Source organism: Octodon degus, unplaced genomic scaffold (assembly GCF_000260255.1).
Source record: "Octodon degus isolate 3935 unplaced genomic scaffold, OctDeg1.0 scaffold00013, whole genome shotgun sequence".
Lineage (NCBI taxonomy): Eukaryota > Metazoa > Chordata > Mammalia > Rodentia > Octodontidae > Octodon > Octodon degus.
Genome location: NW_004524589.1, coordinates 27,137,825 through 27,151,827, shown reverse-complemented (window position 1 = coordinate 27,151,827; position 14,003 = coordinate 27,137,825). Strand labels below are relative to the sequence as shown.

The following is a 14,003-nucleotide window of genomic DNA, read 5'->3' as shown; positions in this document are numbered from 1 at the left end:
ACATTTCTCTAAAAATGCTTTTCAACTCAATCTTGAAAATAAAAGTAATCAATGAATTACTATTGACTAGCTGGATAAACAAAAACAGTAATCTTTTTCCTGAACTGTTAACAGTAATGTTACTTTTGAAATGGTAAAACAACAGTGCTACTGAAATAATTAAATATTTGTAATTTTATAATTTCATTAAGAAATTCACTTAATGAAATGCAGATGAAACTCTTGGTTTTGTGCAAAAATTTAGAAGGAACGATATTTATGTAAACCTTACTTTCCTTGGGAAGTAAATATTTTTTAAGCGTTATGAATTTTCATTTAGCAACCAGAATTAGTAATAACTACTTCAAGAATCAATGATAATTTTTAACTGTATAGGTAGAAGTTTGATGAATGGAATAACAGAATACATACATCATCTTAAAATATTTCCTCACACAATGTATAGTGTCTTCAAAAGTAACACGGTAGGTACTGGCATGACAGCTCAGCTGTCGAAAGCACCTGCTTAGGCAGAACGCAAAAGCCAGTGTTTGATCCCCAGTGTGCCGTGCTGGCCCCGCCCCCAGGGCGCATGGAGATGATGCTTGAGACTGGGCGTGACAGCACGCGCCTGTAATCCCAACGCTTGGGAGGCTGAAAACAGAAGAACCACTGAGTCTGATCTATGTAGAGAGACCCTGTAGACTCTATCCTAAAACAAAAAAGTAACACTATAGTAAAGAAACCTGGTAGTCATCACCTTAACAGAATGATAAATGTATCATCAGTAATATAAAGATCATGTTTCCTGAAATGATTCACTGGGAAGATACCATATTGTGGCTGTGTGACCCCTGTCAGAAATGCATAAGCCAAAACTAATCATGAGAACTACAAAAAAAGTCCTGCTTAGGAACATACGTAATAAATGCCCACTTGGATGAAATTCCAGCACTGAAGAGGCTAAAAGAGGAGGATCACTACAAATCCAAGCCACGTAGTGAGACCTTGGATGAAACACATTACGAATTAAATAAATGCCTACACCCATCAAAATTACTAAGGTACTTAAAATAAAAGACTTAGGAATTATTCTGATTTCTTTAAAAGAAATTAAGGGAATATGACAGGTAATTGCAGTGTGTATGATAAATTAGCTCTGGAAATAGAACAAAAATCATCTTGTAGCTCAAAATATTAATGTGAAAACTGGTGAAGTTTGAACTGTCTAAAGTTTAGATAACAATATTATAATGATGTTTCTCTTTAAATTTTAATCAGTGGGGCTGGGGAGACAGCTCAGTAGAATAAGCGCTTGCTTAACAAGCACAAGGGCCTGAGTGCAATCCCCAGTTCCGCTAAATAAATAAATAAATAAATAAATAAATAAATAAATAAATAAAGTTTGATCATTTGTGGTTATAGAAAACAAATATTCTGCTATTAGAATATAAACAGGGAAATATTTGTAGCAAAGCTCTATGTCCAATAGCAATTTTATCAGATACTAACTGACTGATTGATTGACTGACTGATTGGGTGACTCTGAGTGGCAAGTATGTAGGAATTGCATTGTTAAAGTTGCATGAATAGATAACAAATGTGTTGCAAATTTTCCCCAATATATCCCTAGTGTGACTTACTTCCTTTCATCACATCATGAATGCATGTAGATAGTAATTCTTGGAAAGTTTCTGAAGTAGTGGGAGCTGAATACCATCAATCGAGAAAGTTACTGATGGTTTGGGAGTAGTTACCAAATGACACATTTTTATTGATAATTAATTACCATGCTGTCATTAAATTAAGAAATTAAGTAAATATAAATCAAGTATTATGCTTAGGATTATGTATAGTTATACAATTGCTAATAATTATAATTGGCCTTTTATTTACAATTTTAGCATACATAATTCTTCACACTTTATACTGTCACTCAGTACAATCCAGATTAAGGAGTTTTGCATTTTGCAAACATTCCTTTACAACCTAATAATACACTTTGAAAAAACATTTTCTGTTAGGGAGATATTTTCAAGAAATAATAAAATTCAATAAATTTGTGCAAATAGCTAAAATTTATACTATAAATCTGATTTTGTAAGATAATAAATATACTATAAAATAACATAATGCGTATCTTTTTTTCTACCAAGCTCGTCATTTTATTTTTTTATGCTCATCATTTTAAATGAATCCATTTTATTGAAAAGAGTTCAATTCTTACACAAACAACTATTATATAGCTTCTTACTTTACTCAATTTTTTAATCTATAGGGACCAAAATAAATACAAATCGGTGATGAAATAAGTTTTTAGTAACATATAATATAGTAGTTTTGACCAAATTCTAAACCTAGCCAAAGTTTTTCAATTCGTTGATCATCTGAATATATCTCTATCTATATATCTATATATCTATATAACATATCTATATCTACCTATTCATTGTTTTAATCAACTATCTTGAATTTAATTTTTCCTACTTCTTCTTGTGGAAATATTTATTGCTGCAATGATGAATTTTTAAAGTTGGTGAATTAGAAGAGTAAAGAAATGGGAATGAAGGTATAAAGTTAAATAATAGATAAATGATACCCTCGCCAGATTTCTGAGAAGAGGCTCTTTACTTCAGAAAGTAATCTAGAAGGTGACTTGCGTTTTCTGTTTCATAGCTCAACTCTTTATGTCTAGCATCAAAGAGAGAAAGCTCCTATCAGAACCTGTTAATGTCATATCATACTTCACCATATTCCAAACTGGAAAACATAATTTTGAGAGATGGCTTTTGCTACAGAGCTTCAGAACACGATATAGCCGAGAGATCTATTTGGAACGAGGGCATTTTGATTAGAAAAGCCCGCGGCACCTAATACAGTGTAAAACGGTGACAAGGAGAAGTATGAGACCTACGGATTCTGTCCGAAGAGCTCTCGGTCCGTGCTGGGGAGCTGGACACGCTGCTGCTGCGGTGTGAGGACGGGTGACTGCCAGGCCTTCGACCCTCCTCCAGGGAGGGCGCGGGGGAGGGGCTATCAGGAACTCGCTCCTACACCACCAGGGGAAGAGAGGAAGGAAAGCAAAAGCTGAGTTAAGTAGATCACGACTAATCACCTCTTAGTTTTTCTTAAATACAGTAAGAAACGTGGAGAGAAAGAAACATTTTGCTAGCAATGAACCATACTAATTTTTTAATTTTGAGCAAAGCCTAAACTTCAACTAATTTGATATTCTTCAAAGCATTGATCAGATGGAAGACTAAAATTTTGTTAGCACAGTAGGGTGGGAATGCATCTGAATCTACTTTCTACAGCTAAGTTCACTGTGCTTATGGTGGAGGTCAACCTACAGTCTGGAGAAAAAGTGTCCCTGAAGAAGACAACCAAAAACATCCATGAAGAAAATTTAAAATTTGGTTTGCTGTTTCAGCGAGCATCTGAAGAGCACAACACATAATCTTTCAGTGTGACAGACACATCATATATCCACATGCAATACACAGACTAGCAACAGTAATACCAGACACCTTGACAGCTATTTCCTTATGACATACGGAGACAGTCACAATTTGAGGCATCACACAAAGCGAATATTATTTAAAGTTGCAATTTTCATTGATTCAAATAATTTCCAGAGCACTTCTGACCCCTATTCTCCATTTGAACCAAACAAATAGATTAAGGGAAAAGACATGTCATGGGAATTAGTTGTGTTTAGGGAAAAATTGAGATCATATTTCCTGTACTATTGTATGTAAACACACATCCAGACTAAACTTCCTCCAACTAAGTTCAGTATCTTTGAAATAAAAGTTACACACAGGTACAGTGTATACATGCCTCCAATAAGCTATTACAAATGCAGGTATGGAGTTAGAATTAACAACTAACATATGAATTTATTAGCATGATGTACTTTGAGCAAAAAGATATGTATGTTTTCAATTATTAAGCACATAGACCTTGATCAGTTGTCTTTATAACAATATATATATATATATATATATATATATATATATATCAACTAATATATATATTAAGTATAGAGGCAAGGCTCCATATGTATTGTAATAAGCACATTATTATTTAAAAGGGTAAAATACAAATATTAAAAATTGAAAAAGACAACAAATTTTAAAATATAATTGACTTGCAGGGTTTAATGTTTCCAAAATAAAAATGGTTTATTAATATGGAAAGAGGAAACTCAAGGTTTTGTCCAGCCAATAAGCAAGGAGATGATGCTTATCTTTGGCCACAGCAGGTCCAGTTAATGATGCTCCACCATTCTCATGCACCACAGCGGGTCACCTGCAAGTTCTTAAACATGCCAGTGCCTGGGCTTTCCACTCAGAGATCTGTTTCATGAGTATCACTGCCAAATTCTGTCCCCAGAATAGACATGTTACAGTCCTAATCCCACGGATTCTTTTCCATAAGATTTTAGCTACTAAATCATGTAAACATTAAGGCAAATATTGGCGCTGTGCAGCTGCCAGCCAAGGAGGTCAGGGATGGCCAGCCCACACCAGGAAGAAGGAGAGGCAAGGAAGGATTCCATGTAGCATCTCAGAACGAGTATGGTCTTCCTGACCTCATCACTTTGGACTTTCAGATTGCAGAAATGTGACACGGGTATATTTTTATTGCTTTCACCCACGCAGGCTATGGTTCTGTGTCACAGTAGACTTAGAAAATAAAATAGTACTAGGTGTCAAGTGGTGCCCACACTTTCTAAAGGTTCTGCAGGTGATGGATGTCTAATAAAAATCAAGTACCACTGAAAACATAATCTGTAACTTTGTCACTGCTGAATATTGTCTTCAAAATTCTCTAAAAGATATCTAGAGACTTCATCTCTGTGCAGCATGACAAAAAAAATAAGCAAACAGGTCAAGCCCTCTTCCAAAATCCATGTTGTAAAATGATTTTTCAATACAATAAAAAATAGTTCCATAAGAAATCATGACAAAAGACTTCTATTATCCAACAATAATGTAAAGAAAAAAAGTTCTCTGGAAAGGTACAATGCATATGGAGTTAGAATGATCACTTTCTGAAATTTAGGAGATTTTAGACTGGTCTAAACTAAAGAATTGTGTTCTTAAAGGATAATAAAAGATTCCCAAAGTACAGATGTGTTATCAATTTTTTACATAGACCCACCACTTTACTTTGATTGATAAAATGTTGAGTTAATAACTCCTTTTTCTACAAGTAGCAAAATTGAGTAATATTTAAATAAATATAAAAAACATATACTTTTCAGTGCAATTTCTGTGAAATTTTCATTTGAATATTGAAGTGATCATTGACTAGGGGAAGAATAATAAAAAAATGGGAGGAGACATCACACTCATACACAAAACTTTACAATTTAACAAGCTTAAGAATATTTATGGTATGTCACGTATTTCATAGAGTATAGTATATTAAGGAAAAATATCAGGCAACAATAAAATTTGTAGATTAAACTGCTTTGAAATCTCTACAATCACTTCACTAACCTGATTATTTTCCTGTCATAATAGGTTTCTTGCAGTGTTAATGAGAATCAAGAGAATGTTTTATTTCTGAAATACTTAATTCACAGAACTTAAACATTTATTTGTAAGACTCAGCAACAATGGTTCTGCCATTATAAAGAATTCTTTATCTTAACATTTCCCAGATAGGTATAGAAGAGGTTATATTAGTCAATTTATTTAATTGTGAAAGTTTCCTGTGGTGATTCCTTTAATTTATGAATTATTTACTCATTCCTTTCTACATTCAAAATGCTGTGAAGATCACATAATAAACTAAATAAAAATAGATTAAATCATAGTGTAAAATATATTTTAAAAGCAGTTTAACACTTAGAAAATAATGGTACAATTGTAGTATTAGTCTTAGCTTACCTTTAATTGTAGTTATATAATTAAGAACAAAGAACACAAAAACAATACATAACGCTTTTATTTAAAGAAAATGTTTTAATTTATGCAAATTTCATGATTTAAAAGCTTAATTATTCAATTGAAACTTTCTATAAATTGAGACAACATATTCAGTCATTTCATTTAATGCACAATTTCAATCTTTGAAACATGATGTATTGTTCTTTGAAGAATTTCATTAAAGTAAAATCCATTGAGCAAGTAAGATTTGAATACATTCTTGCAGAATAAATTAATTTATTTTAACAGCTTAATTCTTTTATCATATTTATATGCTTGCCTTTCCAGAGTATTCTATAAGATGGAGAATAATGGAGACAGTAAAGAATTGCTTAGGAGAGAATCTCGTAATTATTAGTGAAACAAAATAGATAATGAGTTTTATTCAGACATAATAACAAAGAACTAGTTCCATGTCCATAGGGAAACTACGTAAACTGGATTTATCATTTCATTTGTGTAATGCCCTTTAACCTCCAAGATAGGTCTGAAGTAGAACACAGAGGAAGAATATTTAATTTAATACTTCAACACACTGCTTTATAGTCCTGCATCAACTCCACCAATCAATAAAACACAATCTTTTGCAATGTTCCATCTTTATAAAACTCGCCACAATAATAAATGAAAATTTAAGAGGAGTTCTCTTGCACTGAAAAAAGGTCATACTAATAAACTAATGGTACCAGAATAACAATAAAGGGAAAGCCATCTTTATTGACACTGGGAGGAACAAAAAGTATTGATTCCTAGGATGATTCAGAACCAAAGGTAGAATTTTAAAAAATGTACTCTAAAATTAAAAGAAAAAACCTACAAACTATTCAGAATCACACATTTGTGATTAAACACCTCAAAACTGCATCATCTCACCTTCCTATTACAAAAATTTGTATTGTACTTTATCAATGCAATATATCTTCCTCAAGTAAACATGATCAGAATTCATTGCTAAAAGATAATTTTATTTAGCTCTAAATTATCTTACTGTTTCATTTTAGTTCTCCTCAATGTTATCAGTATTTCAGTTAGAGATTCCCTCAATGAATAGGAGAATAGAAGCATAAAAACTGATAATTCTAGTGTTAAATAAGTTATCTTGATATTACTCTTTAATTCGCAAAGTTGAAGCTGGGCAGTACTTTTATTTATATATAATCAAAACTCCTGTGCTTTAGGACAACTCAGATTTGAATTCATTTATTCAATAAATATTTACTGAACACCTACAATCTGCCAGGCAAGATTCCATGCTCTGTTTATAGGTAAGTAAAATAAGTGTGACAAAAATTATTTTCTTCTAGGAGCACATATCATAGAATGGAAAATATCAATGAAGTGTAGAATTCTTCCTACTGAAACACTGTTACACTCAATTTCCCTTGCTCTGGGAAAAATGAAGACATTAATAGCTGAACTGGCATTTGGGATTCAGGAAAATGCGAGGAGATATTTTTAAGAAACATAATGAATGACACCTATGTACATATACCTAATTCAGAGCAGGTGGCCACCATAATAAAACACCATTATTTGAAATCCTAATCTAAGGTTTCAAGGAACATTTCAATGCTTTTTAAATTTGTCTTGATGTTTAAACTCAAGAAACATTGCTTTACTAAATGTAAAATTAGTAGACTCCAGGAACATAATATTAAATAACAACATTATTCTTCCCTTGTCTTTCTGAATGTGTTCAGTGGTGCAAAGGGACGACATTCCTTCATTTTTTGTATGATAATCCAGGGTGGCTTATAACATTTCAAGACACCATGTGGTAAGGTAAAGCTGCCTTTAGCATCAAAACATAATCTTGACTCAGGAGTTAAATTCAATGATATGCAATAATAATAATTACTAGTATGTTAGTAGGTGGGACTGCTTTCTTTCCTACAACCAAAAGAAGGTGGAGGAATACATGAAAGGAGGAGAAGCTGAGCTCACACATGGCTAAGTCTCTCTGCATGGCAAGTATGTCCATCCAATTGGTCCTCAGGGAAGACCGAGTGTAAGTTCTTCAGAGCTCACTAGGAACCTATCAGCGGCAGTTCCTTTGGGTTAATTCATTTCTATATACATCTGTTCCTAGAATTTTTTGCAGAGTTAGATCTGGAGCCTAGAAACTAGCTGAATTTGGAGCAAGACTGCCTCATAGGTGGTGACATATGCTTTAGCCAGGAGCATATCTTGCCTGCTTGGTTGCCTCTATGATTGCAGTCCCCATTTATAATCATAGCCTATATTCATCATTTCATTGAGTCTTACAATATGGTAACATTCCTTACTGACTTACTTGTCAGATTTTGAGGACTATAGTATTTCTGTACTGAGGTTCTCAGTTATCCTAAAATAGTTCATATGGAAAAGGCAGGAAGAATATTTGTTCTCCTTCATTTACTTATCCTTTACTTCAACTTTATTGGTCTTCCAAATAATCAATTCCTTATTCTCCAAAAATGAAGAATGTGTTTCTTGCTTAGCATTACTATACACTCATGGCTTTAAACATACATAATACATTTCAATATATTAATGTATTCATAGTGGTGGTTTGGCTATAATATTTTCTTTTTCTTGTTGCAGACTATTTATAATTTATGTTATTGTCCAAATAAACATAAGATTCATTTAATCATTTTAATCTAAGTAAAAACTACTATAATATTTTTCTGAAATTTATATTAAAAATGTGTACATCTGAAGTATTCAGTATTTGTCCAAAGTATAAAGTACTCTGTGCCTAAAAACAAACATTAGTTGTGTGATGTCACAGTGCCCTAAGATTTTAATCTATTTTGAGAATTTAGGAAATCTGGCTCTATAGTTGTAGTTGCTATTTACAATTTAAACCTCATTACAAGTGATGCATACCAAGTATTACCCAAAATGTTTTTAAAAATTGCTATAAAGTATAAAAGAATGGAAAAATGTACATTCTTTACTACATTTTTAAATGTATTTAGTTTTTTAAGAATTACATAAATGTCTGTCTCTATCTCTCTTGTCATACATACACACACTATGTTAGCAAAGAAAATCAATGAATTTAAGTCACCTTCTCATTTAAAGAAGTCTAGTGTGGCATGGAGGGGAAGACATTTTTTCAACCATAATATAAATTCAATGGTGCCAAGTTTTTCAAATATTACTCTACATTACTCTTGTGGAAAAAGTGAAATCTAAAAATATGGTTTGAAAAATTTGCTGTCATGGGTATGGTGACACACACCTGTAATCCCATCACTCAAGAGATTGAGGCAAAAGTCTCTCTCTCTGAGTCTGACTATATCCTGGACTACAGAGTGAGTTCAAGTCAATCTGGAGTTACATGGTGAGACTTTGAATCTAAAAAATAGCAAAAGGAAAGAATGAGAAAGAAGAAAGAAAGAAAGAAAGAAAGAAAGAAAGAAAGAAAGAAAGAAAGAAAGAAAGAAAGAAAGAAAGGAAAGAACAAGACTCTTTTGCACATTGTACACTACAGATTCCCAAAGTCCTAGATTAAAAGAAAGCAAAATACAACATTTTTGTTAGGTGAGCCAATCTGACCAAGAAAAAAAATAAGTGAGAAAGATCGCCTTGTATACGTAAAATTGACAGGGATGTCTGCAAAGTTCTAAAACAGATGATTGCAGATATAATAAAACTAGTGATAAACTAAACACAATGGTGGTGCACAAAGGATTTAAAGGAACTTACACACTGTGATTTAATTATTTTAATTTCCTAGTGATTTTGCATTCTTAATACCTCTGTCATACAGCAAAGAAAATGATTAAGGATATTGACCATGGTCATGTTTTTGGGAGATGGTAGAGTTGGCCTAATAACCAAAGAGATCTTGATTTTAATTTTAATTCTATTTCAACAGAAATCTTTTCCATAAAATTGTTATGACAGCATTGCAAATATATTAAAAAGTGATAAAATATTGATTCATTCAGAGAGATTTGGGATTACTTGATAAATGGTTCACAAAGAGAATCAATTAATAAAATATTTCAACCCATTAAGGAATTCTCTGACAGGATAAATTGATCATTTGATTTATATAGCTTATTTTACATAATAATTTAAGTTAGTAGGGGAAAACATTATTTTAAAACTTGGAAATGATACCTACAGAAGTTAAATCAAGGGCTTGGAATCTTTTAAACAATGTGGATGAATACAAAATCCGAAGACAAGCAAGTGATGAAGAAAAGGTGTATTAATAGAATTTTACAATAAATAAGCTGAGTCATATTCAACCACCAAAAACAACTTATGAGTTACAGCTACATTTAAAACTTAATCCTTATTTAAGACTACATTTAAGAATGTAATCCTTAAATATCACATTTAAGGATTATTATCCAAATTAAGGTTTATGTTAGTTCCAGTGTTTACTGGTCAGTTCACTTATAAAGTATCATCCTATGAAGAAGCAGGTACCCTTATTAAAGAAAAAGTCACCTAAAAAGCTTGATGAAGAATGGTCACAAAAATTATAATATTTGTCTGCAGAAAAATTTCCTACAGCATTATAAATGAAGACTTAGCTGGGGAGATAGCTCAGCGGCACAAGCACCTGCCTGGCAAGCTCAAGGTCCTGAGTTCCATCCCTGGTACAAAAAATAAATAAATAAATAAATAAACAAACAAATAAATAAATGGCTTCTATCTTTAACTGACTAGAAAGTAGAAGAATTGTAGGCATTTTTTTCTCCTAACAAAATATTTAAAAGATAAGTTGAACTGAAGTTTTAATTTGCTTAATGACTACGTTTCTTGTTCTTATATTTGCTGAAAATATTACAGGCACCCAACCATGCCTTAAAAATATAAAAGTGGAAAGGGACTACATAATAGTGATTTATCCATCTTGAGAGAGGCTAGGTTACATGACACAGCATCTCAAGTCTCTGTTTTTACCTGTAGGGTGAATGTAAATAGTAAAATACTTGGGCCTCCTAGACAAAATAGACTAAAACATTCTAAAATAATTTGATATGTCCCAAGATATTTAGATAGTAGAGATTTAAGTTAAAATTATTATTGATTAAATAGTATATGGCTATTTTCCTCAAAATTATCCTACAAAACAATTTCCAGCAATATAATACCATCACCCATAGAATGTCTAAATTCAGTGCTTTGCATATTTCTTGTATTCAAAACGAATAACATGTGACAGAGATACAGGTAGCTAAATTAGGTAGAAATTAGTAGGCAGTCAAGTGGGAACAGCTCTTCGAGGAAGTCAGTGCAGAAGATGAGAACACATTACAACTGTGACTAGAGGCGCATCTGAAAAAGACAAGGCCTTGAGATTAAAGTCACAATCACCAGACTTGCATACTTCTCTCAGAGATGAATGAAATTTGATGTCATAGTGTAACTGATGCCACCATGTTCATTAATTCTAAATATGTATGTGGATGGGTGATCACAGTACCTGGACCCAATCCTTTCCCAAAACGTTCCTGTTTTAGGGATCATAGATAAGTCAAGCTTAATGCTATCAGCTGTACACCCTTGTTACATTCCCCTCATCCTTTTCGGATCAATACTAGCTAAGTAGTTGTATGTGTTATAACCTTACGTCAGTTAACAGTTTAACTCATTGTGTACTCACATTGTTACTTGGCTTTGTATATTTCTTCTGATAAATGGCCTTGGAGCCAACTCAATGGGGAGCCCTCCTGTCTCTCAGCAGCTATTCCTTTTCCCCCAAAACACCTTTCCCACTCTTAAATTCCTTTGTTGTTTGGAATTCATTCTTCAATTTCAGGGGACATGAACTCTGCACATCTGATGTCTCACAGGTTGGAAGTTACACTTCTCCTATATCAGTACAATAGCAATGTCATAATAATATAGTCATCATCTACCTAATTTGCTTTACCTTGGAGTATTTAATTTTTAATACTAAAATCTAAATGTTTCATTTGTTTTCTATCTGGATTAATAGTTTTTGAGAGTTGGCTTGAGATGCCTTAGTTATGCAGAATCTAAGATTCACATGGATTGTAACTGATCAGAAGTCTAATGCACTGACCAACAAATTCCTCCGCAGAGGAAGAGATGAAAATATTTGACTCTGTTCTGTTTCAATATATGCAAGTAGCCATAAAATACGTAAATTTTTATGTTAAAAAAGGGTTTATGGGTTTAACATTTGAATGTCATATGATTTCATGTGTCAGGAAATACTCTTCTCATTTTTTTCAATCATTTAAAAATATGAAGCTATTTATAATTCATGAGCCATACAAACAATGGTGGTAGACTGGATTTCACCCAAAGGAAGCATCTTTTAAGCCAAAACCCTGTTGGATTTCGTGTGATGTTGTGAATATGTTCATGAAAATTATGGGAGTTTTTTATCACACAGAAACAGATTACAAAAACCATATTTTTAGAATACGTATCTCTGAGTTATGTTTTGGCTTCTCTTTTGCCCTACATATTTTTTATTGCCTTTCTTAGTTAAGTTGAGTTGTACTCTTTTTAGGAAAGGTAAATGGTGTATTCTAGCACATGGAATATCCTTCACATTTTAATTTTCACTCTAGAAGCTATTTTTGTTGTTGTTGTTACTGGCTCAAGCCCTCTTGGGTATTTAACATTTCACTTTCAATTGTATTTCACATTTAGTAGTTCTCAGGCAGGCAATATTCTAACTGCCCATATGGGTTGAAAACTGTTCAATGTCACATAGCAATTAAGCATTTTATTTAAGGAAAGTGAAAACTTTTCCAACATTGTGTACAATTAGTGTATACCACATAGGTTTCCTTAACTCTGCTTGTGCTATGAGGTCTACTAATAAAAACAAGTTGGGTGGGTTGATTTATTGACTTGTTTTCCTAAATGTTTGAAGCATCACTGAGAACCTATTCATCGTCCTTATTTTCTAATGCTAATCCCCTGATTTTTCTCAGGCGTTGTAGATGTTTCAAACATCTAGAACTTTTTAAACTGTCATATGAATATGGTGGAATGTGTTTATTTTCTGTACTCTTTATTGTCTGTGTTAAGCATGGCACTACAAGGACACCCTGTCTCATAAGGAAGAGAACTGGGATGAAAATAGGTCTTTAGAAGGGCTGGCCAAATAGCTCAGTGGATTAAAGCATCTGCAAGTCAGCAAAGGGGTCGAGGGTTCCATCCCCAGGCCTGCCATGCCAGCCCCCACCCCTAGGGTGCGCTGAGCCTGCAATTGACACTGGATATGGTGGTGCATGCCTGTATTCCAAGCCTTGGGAGGCTGTAAACAGGTGGCACACTATGAGTCTGATTTACTAGTGAGACCGTGAACACCCTGTAGACCCTTCCCTAAAAGTACAAAAAGTTAAAAAAAAAAAAAAAAGAAAATGGATTTTTAATGTTTCCCTAATAGTCACCTAACTTCACTTTCATGAAGATAATAGAAACTATCAACATTTCCAATGTGGGCAATTGTTTCCTATTCAGCTGCTACTATTGTCAGCAACACTCCAACTACATGCCAAACCTAGAACTTCTTCAGTCCGTCTGCATCCAAATTTCTGACAATTTTTATCCTAAGAAAATACAAAGGGGAGTCTGTAGGGAGATGTTCCTGGCAGAATTACTTTGGCATCCTGGTCTTTGCCCTTTGAAAGTTGTATTTCCTCCTTAAACCTTTCACAAGGTTTACTTCTGTGAATCTCCCATTTGCTCATCATTCTTGGGAAGCCCCAGCCACATGGTGAAGACGTCAACCACTAAATAATCATTTTTACAGAAACAGAATACCTAGTGAATGCCCTTCTATAGTCTTTAGTTCTGCTCCTTAACTAACACAAACATGTAAGCTGCTATGAAATTTCACATGCAGAAAACTAATAGGTCTGATTAAACCAAAATATAGGAGCGAGGTGGAGGCCCATTGTGATGTTACAGAGAATAAAGCAGAAGGCACCTCCCTGGATGACATAGAGCGTGCTCAACCCAAACCTTCCCTTTCTGCTCCTCTATTCCCTCCTTATTAAAGAAACCATTGAACCCCCAAATGCCCCAACGTGGATGGATGTCCTGGAAAAATGGCACCTTCATTTCCTTCAGGACCCACTCTTGAGCAAG

At 33.4% G+C, this 14,003-nt stretch overlaps 1 protein-coding gene across 1 annotated transcript in view; it reads right to left on the bottom strand.

The window, feature by feature from the left end:
* Dach1 (dachshund family transcription factor 1) overlaps nucleotides 1–14,003 on the bottom strand; it is a 427,351-nt gene that overhangs the window by 121,892 nt on the left and 291,456 nt on the right. Inside the window, 1 exon segment of the mRNA XM_004626295.3 lies at nucleotides 2,894–3,029. Coding sequence (XP_004626352.2) covers nucleotides 2,894–3,029 — 136 coding nt within the window.